The 14,517-nt window shown below is 38.3% G+C and overlaps 1 protein-coding gene across 5 annotated transcripts in view; it reads left to right on the top strand.

Annotated features, from left to right (window-relative positions):
- The window catches only part of PTPRM (protein tyrosine phosphatase receptor type M), a 782,304-nt gene that overhangs the window by 281,916 nt on the left and 485,871 nt on the right, over positions 1-14,517 (top strand). For all 5 annotated transcript variants that reach the window (XM_039255239.1, XM_039255236.1, XM_039255237.1 and 2 more), the window contains exon 3: positions 12,027-12,298. In XM_039255239.1, the coding sequence (XP_039111170.1) occupies positions 12,027-12,298 (272 nt within the window). The remainder of the gene's footprint in view (positions 1-12,026; positions 12,299-14,517) is intronic.

Raw genomic sequence — 14,517 nt, 5'->3', positions numbered from 1 at the left:
ACAAACAGTGGTTTAGCTAATACTTTCTTGAGTACCACTAGCAGATTTCTGTTAAATCAAAAATGTCAAAGATGATGCATTTTTAAAATAATCAAGATTGGTTTATATTTAAGAGAGAAGCTAACTGTATCATGTCTTCTTAAAGCAAGACAGTTTAGCTGCTAGCCTGTCACCAGATACACATGAAAAAAATTGTCTCAAAATCAACAGTAATTTAGGGAAAAAATAAGCCGAAGCTTATATTGTAATGGTTTGTGTCATTCTGAGATTTAGAACAAAAAACAAACTGGTTTCTAAAGATGTCAATCGATAAAAAATGTGATGAATGGGAAATTAAGCAGTCTCTTAACAAAGTTCTCAACAGCATACCTGTCACTTCTTCATTGTACTTATGGCTCATTTCTTAAGATACAGTCATTAGCGTCTGCAGCTAGTTAAAAGGTTGTGTTTGCTTTACTCCGATTTGTTTCTTCCTTATAAATTATAAAGCACACACATAGTATTTTCCAGCTAAGTTGCTGAAGAGGTTTGGATGATACACTGTATGTAACATGAGGTTAGTTCTCCATAGAACTTCACTTTTATTATGAAAAGGGATCACATGACTTCTCTGGATAGAACCCCGAGGTTCCTTCTATTCCCCATGAGTCTCCTCATCCCTGCTTTGCCTTGTATAATAACTGTGTCTAAAAACTCTTGTTTCAAAGCGTTTCTGGTTGACAGTTCTAAGTCCACAAATTTTCCAGGCCCTTGAGGTTTTATGGTTATGTCAATATCGGTAAGTTTAATGGATCAGATTTGTTAACTTTTTTTTTCTGTCTGTGTTAAATACAAAATATCTAAAATATTTTAGATTATAGCTAAACTGTGAGGTTCTTGCTAGAGGAATTGGAGGTTCATAGTCCTCAAAATGCCCAGTCTGTAGTGGATGCTTACATGTATTTCATTATGGCTAAAAGTGACCAGGTAAGGCAAATGAATTTATTTTGGTCAGCTCAGTATTTTGATGAATAATTGATCATAATAATACCCATTCCATTATGCTGTGTATCTCTTAACTGACAATTGCATATTTTTAGGTATTTAAAATAAATATCTTGAGGGACACCTGGGCGGCTCAGTCAGTTAAGCGTCTGACTTCGGCCCAGGTCACAATCTTGTAGTTCGTGAGTTCGAGTCCCATGTCGGGCACTGCACTGACAGCTCAGACCCTGGAGCATCTTCAGATTCTATGTCTCTCTCTCTCTCTCTGCCCCTCCCCCGCCCATGCTCTATCTCTCAAAACTAAAATAAAACATTAAAAAATAATAAAAAACTTAAAATAAATATATTGAAGCAAGTGTTTTATGCACATTTTTGGTATATGCTACGCCTGTAATTCTGCTTATTATACAGGAGCATGCTATGTTCTAGCTATGTTTATTATTAATTTTATAGCACCTGGATTGATGTGGGATTCCCTCAGGGAAGACAGAGAGGGCCATGACTCGAAAGAAGGCCCCTGCCACATGAGCCCGTCACCTTCTCTCCCAGCAGGAGCACCAGCTGGACTCCGGGGAGGTGAAGAAGGGACACAGTCAGTCCCGCCGTTTCATGGGGCTTCCCTGTCATCCAGTGTCACTTCTTTCCATCTTACTGTATTTTCACCAGCATATTATGTCTGTGGCAAAAATTCGTGCGACTAACAAATGGTTTGCCATTTGTAATACTTGAGAATCCAAGAGAAAGGCATGACGAGAGAGGGCAAAATAGGAAGACGGCGATGACATTTGGGTGAAGAGATAATTATTTTTCCACGGAACGCTTCTCTTGTAGTTGCAAAACTAGTATTTCACGTTTGTACCAGGATGGAATCTTTGGAAGGGACACAGAAGGCAGAAGCTGATGAAGGTTGCTTGGCATCTGGTCCGTGGAGTATGGCTGTGGCTCTGGCTGAGGTTTCTTCAGGCTGAAAGGGGTGCTAATAAGTATTTTTAAAGTGATGGTGGCACCTTCCCACAGAGGCTTTGTTCCCTTTGAGCTGTGCTCCCGGAGTTCATTTATTTCTCCACAGGCTTTCAACTTCCTTATTTTGCGAGGTTTCTCACCGGAAAAGACTTATTCTTTAGGACCATTGTTAGCACTGGCTGAGGGAGCAAGAAGGGGATGTCATCTCGTATTTTGATATTGAAGGATGAGATCAAATTTAAAATCACAAAAGAAAATGGAAAAGCTCCATTACAAAGGAGGCGGAGCACAGTTGAGATCTTGTTGGTTTGGGTTTTTGGGAGAGAAGAGTTCTGGTATGACCTTGAAGCATCCGTGTGCTGCGAAGTCAGTTGTGAGTTGCACTTCGCATTCACTTACTTGCGTACATTGCAGAATGAAGCAGAGGAGAGCAGGAAACATGAATATAATACACATACACATGATAAGACAAACAGCGACACACATTTCTTCATGGAAGTTTTCTAAGTAGGTATGTTTGTATGTGTATGTATGTAAATGTACGTAGACACACATAGCATTATAGGGCTGCATATACAGTGTGACTGGTACTATGATGAGCCAGTATGTCTGAAGAATACTGGTTTTAGAGCATTGCATTTAGTGCTTGAATGTAAACACTTCAGATGTCCTTTAGCTCAATCAGATGCTGTTGGTGGACCCTTTGGTTAGTTCACTGTTCTGTGTTTCTGTGGGTGTTTAGCGTTGTGAGGATTTGATGCACTGGAATAGATATAGTACCTGGCCTAGGCACGGGGTGGCACATTTTACATCCCTGCATTCTCTTGTTCTCCTTAAGAGCAGCCAAGATATGTCCTTGGAGTCGTCTTCCTTTCCTCGTTGCCTCAAAGCTGTCTCTTTTCTGAATTCAGCCTCGGTGCTGTCTTTCCATTTCCCATGGAAATGGGATCATGTTTTGTCTCTTCTCTTCTCCACTTGTCTCTCTTTATCCATTTGTGTTTTCTTCTACCAATTTTTTCATAGCCAAAGGGCTTGGGTTGATAGCCTTTATCTTTGAGTTAAGAAAACAGAGATTTTTTTCTTCCTTTCTTTCAGTTTGTTTGTTCTCAATCTTTTTCTTCCATGTTGAGAAAAAAATGTACACTTGAGTTTGAATGCTATACCATTCAAACTTTAAGCCTGTGCCACTTGGTGTGGCCTACACATCAGAGCTGGTTCACTCATTGTTCCTGCCCATGGCCAATATGGAAATTGAGAGCAAGTCTTTAGGAGATTTTATAGGAATTTGACAGAGTGATTTCACATTTATTTAATCTAATAGCAAATTTGGGCTTGCATTTTGCATGTTTTTTTGTTTCTTCTTTTTTAGAAACCCTATTTATTGCATTTTAATAAATATGATCTGAGATGCATCAGATATTTAAAAAATTGTTCTTCATCATGGATTATTTGAGAAGCACTGTTGTAGGTAACTGGATTGTTACAATTGGTATGTGTAATAGGTCAAAAGAAGATAATGACCATGTAAACTAGAGGCTCATGTAAACTAGAGGCAGTATGTATACCAGCAAAGATGGGACTTATAAGCTTTCTATTTGGCTTTTGGATTTTAAGTCTATAAATTTGAAGACATGGTCATAGAGGGAAAAAAAAATGAAGACAAAGCAGCCAAAGGAAGAGAGAGACCAATGATCTGTGTGCTTTTACTAAAATTAAGAGGTTTAAGAAGTGAATCTTATAGTGGCTTTAAAGTTTGCAAGACTGGACAAGTTTTCCTTTTTGCCTTTGTTGAGGAAGAAAGATTCTTCTCCTGCCCCTCAAGGGTCTTTATTTTTGGGGGGTAGGGTGGGGGGCTGGTCAAAGAAATACATCTACATGAGACAGATTAGCAGGAGAAAATAAAACTTAATTACATATGTATGGGGAGTTCCATATGAATATGAGGGTCACAGGCAGTCAGGAAACTGAGGCTCATATGCCATGTAGAGCTGAGGCAAAAAGGGTAGGCATCTGAGACTTCAAAGGGAAGAAAGACAATTCACAGGAAGATGAAAAAGAGTAAATGTTTGGCAAATATATGTTTGCTGGGTCATGAAGAAACAATGAGACATAGAGAAGAATTTTAAGAAATGGGCTTTTCTAAGTTCTTCCCTTTCTACCAGACCTACTTCATATTATACTGTAATTATCTGTAGTGATGGTTCCCTTCCTGGAGCAGCTCTTCCATCCAAATTCTTTTAGGCAGCTAGGGGGAAGATCAAAGTCTCTTCCTGAGCCTTCCATTTCTTAAAAGTAATCAGCCTAAAATAATCCATATGTCATAGAGACACACTTTGGCGGGGGGCAAGTTTTGCTCCTCCTTCTAGGTTCTTTGGCTGGTCTAATAATTAGATTAATATGAAACAGATTAACATGAGAAAACCAACAGAACTTTAATATCATGTATACTTCCTTTGTTCATGGGGGAGACCCTGGAAAAGAAAATGGCTGAAGCCATGATCTTAAATAACTATCTTCAGTTAAAGACAGAGGGTGTTGGAAGAAAAGCAACAAGGGTAAGGTTGTTATGTAAATGTAAGTCTTTGCCTTCTTCATTGACAAGAGTTTGTAGAAATTTGGTCACCCCCCCTCTTCCTGATACAGAAAGGGACACACCGTTACAAATGGACCTTCCCCTCATAAGTGTCTTGTACACAAGGTTAAGTTCTACTCAGTTTTGAGAGCTTCCCGTGTATGCTCTTTCTTAAGAAGAACCAGCTCAAAATAATCCCCGTGCCAAAGAAAACACATTTTAAGGAGTCAGATCTGCTCCCTATCCAGTTCATAAAACACTGCTTCTCTGCCAGCCAAAGTATTTAATAACACATGTAATTCTCTCTTCCTGCTGAATGATGGAAAATACTGCCTTTTTTGTTGGGCACACAAAGTTTCTGAAACATAAGAAGAGAATTCCCATTGCTTCCCCAGCCTTTAAAAATCTAGAGCCTCTACCACACCAATGCAAATTTTAATGATGGGGAGAAAGGAGTAACTAATTATATGTAGTTATTGCTGCTATCACAAACAATGATGGGAGATAGTCCAATCAAAAACATTTGCCAGTGGATATGATTAAGCTGAATTTAATTCACCCAAAGATTCAACAATATTGCATGTTTGCAAACAGTTTTCCTTTTCAGAGAGACCAAAATCATTATTCGTAAAGACCTTCAAATTGTGCTTTAAAAACTGCCCCTTTTGAAGGCAGCTCTGTTACATGGAACTCTTTCCATTTGCAGGCGATGTTATATTCTCTACTTCCACACTTGTGACTTAAGGGTGTTTTGTTATTCGAACACAAACAGAATTTCTATGCTAATTTGAATTCTGATTTCTTTTATTTATTTGCCCAGTTGGAGTGTTTTTTGTAGGGAAAAAAAATGAGGTAAGAAAGTACCTACAGAGGGAGACCCAATTAGTCTTTGAAAATGCATTTCCTCACAGTCAAAACATTGAAGCGGAGGTGAAAAGTAAACATTCAGCCATATAGGGATATTTTTAAAAACAGCCTTAATAGTCTAAAATTGAATATAAATGCTTGGCTCCTTTAAACATGAGCAAGTTGACTTCACTTTCATAGCCGATAGGTGATAAATTCAAACAATTAAAAGGCATCTTTTCTCTCCCACCTGCCATTTTCTATATGCACAAGTGTGAATTTACCCCCAGGATTCTGGGTTTGCCAGACTGTGCTGAGCCTGAGTGTACATACTTTCTCTAGCAACCTCACCATAAAACAATAGGGCATCGCTGTCAGGAAATGCTTGTGTCGCTGAAACATTATCTTCTCTACTTCGAAACCATGAGATAAGTCCTCATGACCACACGCAGAAATAAAGATCTGCTCCCCAAAGCTTAAATGTAGGGGCAACATGAACACAATTGAAGGCTTTGTAACCCTTCAATACTAATGTTCCTCTCTCATAAAGAAAGGAAGCTTAAAAAAACTACCACTTCAGTGAAATAGGATAGGACCAGGAAGATTGTGCGGTAGACACGTGGAAATGCATCGAGCTAAAGGCTAAAGAATTGCAGAGAATTTAGAGAAGCCACACATTTGGATGAGGTGTGAGAAAAACAAAGTAATAATTCTGTGCATTGCCATCAATATTTGAACTTGTTATAGGACAAGCATTGTTCCAAGTACCTTTATAGGTGTTAATCATGAATTATGGGGGCTCCATAGAAATACCAATTGAGGGACTCAGGAGGGGAAAGGAAAGGAAAAAGGAAAGGAAAAAGGAAATGAAAAAGGAAAGGAAAAAGAACTCTTCTGTGAACATACCCCAGGAAGGTGCTTGGTAAAGTGAGACTTTTCCTTCAAAAATTTTGTGTGTTGACCATAGTGCTGCTCAGGTGGCTTCTCTACTGTTGAAAGGAAGAGCAACTTTGCTTGTGACCAGTCCAGGCAGAATTGCTTCCTGAGGCCAGAGAAGGTGAAGAAGATGGCATATAGACAGAGCCGGGCTTCTACTGGCACCACACCCATGTTCTTGGAAGATCTTGGACTAATTTCTCAGGATCACATAGTGAAAGTGATAGATCTTGTGAAAAAAATGGGGCTGGGGCCGACCACTCCAAATCTGTGCAGCTTTATAGCTGGAGAACTGACAAAAATAGTAATAACCCTTCTGAAAGCACTGGTCCCATCAACTCCCATCTGGGGCATTCAGAATCCCAGTGACTCTGTTCTTAGCCCTGTACCCCTAGGATTCCAGCCTTGTCTTTCTCACTAGAAAGGGCCATGCAGTCAGTCCCTTCTAATAGAGATCACTTTCTGTTAACTTAAATATAATTCCTGGGTTTGTCTTCTTTTTTAAATTAATTTATTTAAATCTAAGTTAGGTAGCATACAGTGTAATATTGGTTTCAGGAGTTGAATCCAGTGATGGATCACTTGCGTATAATACCCAGTGTTCATCCCAATAGTGTCCTGCTTAATGTCCCTTGTCTATGGAGTCCATCCCCCCTCACCTCCCCTCCAGCAACCCTCGATTTGTTCTCTGTATTTAAGAGTCTCTTATGGTTTACTTCCCTCTCTGTTTGTATCTTATTTTTCCTTCCCTTCCCTATGTTCATCTGCTTTATTTCTTAAATTCTACATATAAGTGAAATCATATGATATTTATCTTTCTTTGACTGACTTATTTTGCTTAGCATAAATCACTCTAGTTCCATCCACATTGTTGCAAATAGCAAGATTCCATTCTTTTTGATCATTGAGGAATATTCTATTGTACAAATATACTACGTCTTTTTTATCCATTCATCTGTCGTTGGACATTTGGGCTCTTCCATAATTTAGCTACTGTTGATAACACTGTTGTAAACATTGGGGTACATGTGTCCCTTTGAGTCAGCATTTTTGTGTCCTTTGGATCAATACCTAGTAGTGCAATTGCTGGGTCATGGGGTAGCTGTATTTTAATTTTTTGAACCTCCATACTGTTTTCCAGAGTGGCTACACCAGTTTGCATTCCAACCGACAGTGCAAAAGTGTTATCTTTTCTCTGCATCCTCACTGGCATCTGTTGTTTCCTGAGTTGTTAATTTTAACCATTCTGACAGGTGTGAGGTGGTATCTCATTGTGGTTTTGATTTGTATATCTCTGATGATGAATGATGTTGAGCATCCTTTTCATGTGACTGTTGGCCATCTGTATGTCTTCTTTGGAAAAGTATCTGTTCATGTATTTGGCCCTTTTCTTCAGTGGATTATGTTTTTGGGGTGTTGAGTTTGATAAGTTCTTTATAGATTTTGGATTCTAACCCTTTATCTGATACGTCATTTGCAAATACCTTTTCCCATTCCATCGGTTGCCTTTTAGTTTTGGTGACTGTTTCCTTTCCTGTGCAGAAGAAACTTTTTATCTTGAAGAGTTCCCATTAGTTCATTTTGTTTCCCTTTGCCTCTGGAGACATGTCTAGTAAGAGGTTGCCGCAGCCAAGGTCTAAGAGGTTGCTGCCTGTGTTCTCCTCTGGGGTTTTGATGGTTTCCTGTCTCACATTCAGGTCTTTCATCCATTTTGAATTTATTTTTGTATATGGTATAAGAAAGTGGCCCAGTTTCACTCTTATGCATGTCACTGTCCAGTTTTCTTAGTGACATTTGCTGAAGAGACTGTCTTTTTCCATTGGATACTCTTTCCTGCCTGGTTGAAGATTAGTTTGCCGTACATTTGTGGGTCCATTTCTTGGTTTGCCATTCTGTTCCATTGGTCTGTGTGTCTGTTCTTGTGCCAGTACCATACTGTCTTGATGACAGCTTTGTTGTATAGCTTGAGGTCTGGGATTGTGATGTCTCTAGCTTTGGTTTTCTTTTTCAACTTTACTTTGGCTATTCGGCGTCTTTTGTGGTTCCATACAAATTTTATCATTGTTTGTACTAGCTTTGTGGAGAATGCTGGTGTTATTTTGATAGAGATTGCATTGAATGTGTAGTTTGCTTCAGGTAGTATTGACATTTTAACAATATTTGTTCTTCCCATCCATAAGCATGAGATGTTTCTCCATTTCTTTGAGTCTTCTTTAATTTCATAAGTTTCTTTAGTCTTACGTCTGTGGTTAGGTTTATTTCTAGGAATCTGATGGTTTTTGGTGCAGTTGTAAATGGGATTGATTTCTCTTTATGCTGTTTCATTATTGGCATATAGGAATGCAACCAATTTCTGTATACATTGATTTTATGTCCTGTGTCTTTGGTGTATTCATGTATCAGTTCTAGAAGTTTTTTGGTGGAATATTCTGGGTTTTTCACGTAGAGTGTCATGTCATCTGTGAAGAGTGAAAGTTTGACTTCTTCCTTGCCAATTTGGATGCCTTTTATTTCTTTTTGTTTTCTGATTGTCTTCTTCACCAGTCAGTGTTACTTCCTTTTCAAACTCAGGAGGGAGCAGAAGCTTCACTTTTTTTTTTTTTTTTTTTTTTTGGTCTTGCAGTTTCCCAACAGCTTCACAGGGTGGAGAGTGGCTCTTGAAACCACTGAACTTCTTGCCATTTCCTCCCCTCAGTGAATGCACTTGTGTGCGATTATAGCTTTGTATAAAGGTCATCATGGAGCCCTTTATTTAGATCCCTCTCAAAGCTTAATATCCTGCAGAAAGTCACACATGCATCCAAGGGACTTCTGTGTTATATGGACGTCATTCCCCTATTTGCTAATCCTGTGTGAGTTCATCTACATTACAGAAGCACACTATATAACAAAACGGACTGTTTTCTGGCTCATAAAGATTAAAAAGGAGAAAGGGGTATAAAAATTAGGATCATTTGAGTATTTGTAACTTAAAACACCTGACTCTCACCTTGACCTCAAGTTAAAAGGTTCTGTATACATTAGATCAAAAAACTGACAGAATGTTTTGTGCTTGAATGGAATACAGTGGGAGATGGGCTGAATAACTAGGAGGGTAGTGTTTTGAGGATTCCAGATGATTCCCGGAACAGTAATGGTAGGAAATTATCCAGTTTATACCAACATGTTAAAAGGGATTTCTCTGTTTCACCTTCACCCAGGCATCCAACCTAGATGTTGCTGGATTTGGGAAACACATGCTTTTGCCATCCTTTGCCTATTGCCATATTTACCACCCATGGCTGCCCAAATTTCACTGATAGCAACACTGCCAGAAACAATTTTCCTGGCGGTGTGGAAATAGTAACAGTTTTCGTGATTTGGTGTCGGCCTCAAGGCCAGGTCATGGTCAACCCCGTCAGTAGAAATATACACTATAACTGTGTTACAGGCAACAGAGCCCGGCATGATCAAATATGGAATCAATCTGAGAAAAGTACGATTTTTAACTCATGTTATAAACACCAACAGCCAGGTTTAGACTTGTGTTGGTCAGCCCTGTGTATTTTGAAGAATTTTTCTTTGTACATTTTGTAGACTGTAGCTAACCCAGCTCATTTCAATGATATTCTCTTGCCACTTGTTCCTTTTCTGTGCCCCCAACGCATTCTTAAATCACATTTGCAGCTCTTCCTTATTACTGAAATATATGTTCCATAGATAACCCTTCCCTTGTGGCCTGGCTTTCATATTTCCAGGTGTGTAACATTCATCTCTTGAAAAATTGCTCTGTTTTCAAAGAGCGACTATAATTTTCCTTCACTGTCGTGAAGGGGTTTGTTTTCTTCATATATGCTCAAATGGCATATGAAGAAACATGGGCTTATTGGAGTGTAACAGAGTGAGTAATGGGCTGGACGCTGAGAGGCTCAAAGTTTTGCTTTGGCCACTAACGCATCCTGAAACCTGGATAAACTGCTTCCTAATCTCTCTGTGACTCAGTTCCTATTTATCTTTAATACCATTAACTCTACCTCACTCCCTTTACAGAAGGGCGAGGTTAGGGTACCAGACATCAGCAAACATTGTCTAATATTGATCCCTTAATAGTAGCCTATTAATTTATAAAGGATATATCTACATTCATGTTTTTTATTCAGTCCTGATGATAATGCTCTGGGAAAGGTGGGCTTCTCCTTTTGCTGTTTAGGAAATCACAGCTTGTAGACAAGATAGAAATCTCACAATTTCTCTAGTAGTGTATGCATGTTTATAGATATCTGTTGGGTATACACTAAAATGAACTCACACACAAACATACAAGCACACGTCTTCTTGAAAATGATGATTCACAATAAGGGAAGTTTTAACAGGAAAACTTGACTGGGGGAATAGCCTTCCTTACTCAGTAGAAATCATGAGTCCAGTCACCTGTGACTATTATTTCTTTTTTCCTTCGTATGCTCCAAATTTTAGATGTTCTTTCTCCTCAGAGTTTCAATAAGTTTTTCCTCTGCCTAAAAGGCTTTATGATGTCCTGTTTTTCCTTTTATCCTAGAACACTTTGCTTTTATCTCTCTTCGTGTAATATATAAAATTCACATAATTATTTTAATTGCCATTTTTGTTGGCCTTAGACATGGGGAGGGCCAAGTGACACAGTTGATGTCAGGGTACTTGGAAAGCTTGAATCCATGTGGAAACTCTTCAGCAGTCACGGGCAGGCTAGTGCTATGGATGGAAAGATACAAATTGCTCATAAAGACTTCTGAGAATGACCATCCTCCAATTGGCATAATGATTACATCAGCACGCTTCGTCATACCAGTCATGAAAACACCTGCACGTCAAGGGATTGGTTGTTACAGCAGTGGGGCAGGGGTGGTGGCGCTGACTTGTCAGAGTTCTTGTGATGACAAGGTGTGTCACAGGGCCAGTAAGGTTTTCTGAGATTCCACACATTGGACCAATCTGTTATGTTTCTGTAGGTTGCAAGAGAATATGAAAGTGGCTGCAATCACCAAATGGTGGCACCATTCTAGAATAGCATCGTCGAATAGCATAGTACTTTCTGAGACGGTGGGAAAGCTCAGTATCTGTGCTTCCCATTGTGGAGGCAACCAACCAGACGTGCCTATTCAGCACTTGAAATTTAGCTAGTGTGGCCAAGGACCTAAGCTTTTTTAATATTATGGAATTTAAATTCATTTTAATGTAAATAGCCACCTGTGGCCAGTGACTACCAGATGATCAGTGCAGGTCAGCGAATTATGCCTATTTTTGTTACTTAGAAGGCTAATTGTAGTGACTTCAAGGAGACTTCTCATTCAATGATCTTTTTTTTTTTTTTAATGTTTATTTGTTTTTGAGTGAAAGAGACAGAGAGAGGCAGAGTGCAAGCAGGGGAAGGGCAGAGAGAGAGGGAGACACAGAATCAGAAGCAGGCTCCAGGCTCTGAGCTGTCAGCACAAAGCCTGATGTGGGGCTTGAACTCACAAATCATGAGATCATGACCTGAGCTGAAGCTGGATGCTTAATTGACTGAGCCACCCATGTGTCCCCACCTCCCATTCACTGATCTTGAGAATGCTTTGGGGTGAAAAGATATGAAAGGGATGGGACTTTCAAAGCCTAAGTAAGATACATGGCATTGCAATGTCAACCCATATAAATGACAGTGGCTTGGAGAAATGGCCAGAAAGTAGTATTTCAGGTTGTAACTCTTCCTTTGATTTTCTTTTTGCAGGGTCTTTCATGTTGGTGAACACGTCTGGGAGACCTGAGGGGCAGAGGGCCCACCTTCTCTTACCTCAGCTTAAGGAAAATGACACCCACTGCATTGATTTTCACTATTTTGTATCCAGCAAGAGTAATGCTGCTCCTGGGTTACTCAATGTCTACGTGAAGGTCAACAATGGGCCTTTGGGGAATCCTATCTGGAATATATCTGGAGACCCCACCCGCACATGGAACAGGGCAGAACTGGCCATTAGTACTTTCTGGCCTAATTTTTATCAGGTATGCTCTTTGTTTTCATTTCCTGTATTGATGCATCTTCTGAAATAAGAGTTTTTAAATATTTGGATAAACAGAGAAGGTATAAGAAGTGTAGGTATTTTTTATACCAATGTTAGGAAAGTTTGTGCTATTTGATAAGGGAATGTATTAAGTCTTTGTATATTATCTTGAGAAATGAGTAAAAAAAAAAACACCTTTCAGCTTTGTTTATGCAGATATTTTAAGAAATTAAAAGCAAAATAAAAACAAAATAATTGTTTTTAGTAGCCTGCAGTAGAGCAGGAAACACTGTCTGCAAGCACTGTATTTAGTAAGCCATATCTGAGCCATGGAGACACAGCACTTGATTCTAGAAGAGGAAGCCCTATTGCTCATGGGTTACTGGCAGGAGTAAATGAGTCATTAAGAAGCGAGCCTCATGGGCCAAGCTAGCAAAGGGCAGCTTCCTGTTCCCATCCCTGCAAGCAGTGGGAAACAGACAACTTGTGTAGGCTCAGTCCCTGTCATGCGGGAGCTGGTATCCTACAATTTGGGATGTTCCGGTAAGACCCACATCACCCACTTGGAATTCTCCATTAAAGTAAGTAAATGGTGGAGGCAGAGACGGTTAAAATGTAGTACCAAAGTAGACCTGATGTCATGTCCCTGCTGTCAGAGAGTGACTTGTTTCACAGGAGCATCCTGACTCAGGATCAAAGGTGGGATATTAGTGACAAGGGCATTTGGTGCCTTTTTTGTCGTTTTTATTTTCCTTTTGTCTGCAACACCATCAAAAAATAACTGGAGAGGCATCCGGGTGGCTCAGTGGGTTGAGCATCTGACTTTGGCTCAGGTCATAATCTTGCAGTTTATGGGTTTGAGCCCCATGAGTCTGGAGCCTGCTTCAGATTCTGTCTCACTCTCTCTCTGCCCCTCCCCTGCCTGCACTCTGTCTCCTTCTGCCTCCCAAAAGTGAATAAACATTAAAAATTTAAAAAAAAAAAACAACAACCCTTGATATTGAGAATACTCAATTTCAAGCTAAGAGGATTCATTAAGAGGATTGAGATATTTTGCTCTTTCTCTTTCTTAGTTCCTTTGGCTTGCTCAGGAGCCAGCTGAGACATGTATCCAAGATCCTCTCTCCTATTTAATTGAGGTGCTTGGCTAGACTCCGGGAAGGGAGAACTGAGTCCTTTCCAGGTCTGCTTGTCTTCCGAATGATTGTCAGTGTTGTGCCTAATTTGTCTATGTGCTCTTTTACCTACAATTTTTTCTAGAACTTAATTAATGATACATAAATGTGTTTTGAATAGTACACATGTAAATTGTTAAAATCTTTTAAAAGGACACTTCAGCAATTCATTATAAAAGTGTTAAAAATTTAGATAGATCTAAATTTAGCAATCTACTATTAGGAATTCATCCTAAGAAAATAACAAAGCATGGTTGCAAATAATTAACTATAAGAATACTCATGGCAATTTACTTATAATAATGAAAAATCAGAAACAGTATTATTTCCAGTGTTAGAGGGCTAGTTAATTTATGTTGCCTCAACACTAAAATTCATTTTGCAACAATTAAGGATGTTATGGAAGACCATTTGATGATCTATTTAAGCCTATGTTGTTAAGTGGGAAAACTGGTATAAAACAATAAATTCCACAGTTTAAATTTTATATATTATATATTTTTAATTTTAAATTAATTAAATTAATTTTATATTATGTATTTTAATTTTTAAAATGTATAATAAATTCAAATTTAAGATATATAATAAATATATAAACTATTAATATAAATATGTTAATATGTATAAAAATCATGAAATTTATTTCTATAAACAGAAAACATATTTATGTTTATAGAAATATATTTATATATTTTATGTATATAATTACATACATATAATACATATAACATATATACGTTTATATGTATTATATGCATGTAATTATATACATATATGTATAATTATACATATAAATTATGTATGCATAAGTAGATATAAATATGATATCTATGTACATACATGGATATATTATAAATATGAATATATATTTATACACACATATGTAGATATTATACATATATAAAATAAGGACTAAAGTATATGCTGAAATAAATACATTAAAAAGTGGTATCTCCTTAGCTAGTAGGGTAATAGGTGATTTGAACTTTTTTCTTTCTACCATCTATCATATTCTAAATTTTATTCAATGTATATGTTACTGCTT

The sequence above is a fragment of the Hyaena hyaena genome, unplaced genomic scaffold, assembly GCF_003009895.1.
Source record: "Hyaena hyaena isolate Hyena2069 unplaced genomic scaffold, ASM300989v1 scaffold_515, whole genome shotgun sequence".
Lineage (NCBI taxonomy): Eukaryota > Metazoa > Chordata > Mammalia > Carnivora > Hyaenidae > Hyaena > Hyaena hyaena.
The sequence above is the reverse complement of the archived record's forward strand: the minus strand, read 5'-3'. Positions and strand labels throughout refer to the sequence as shown.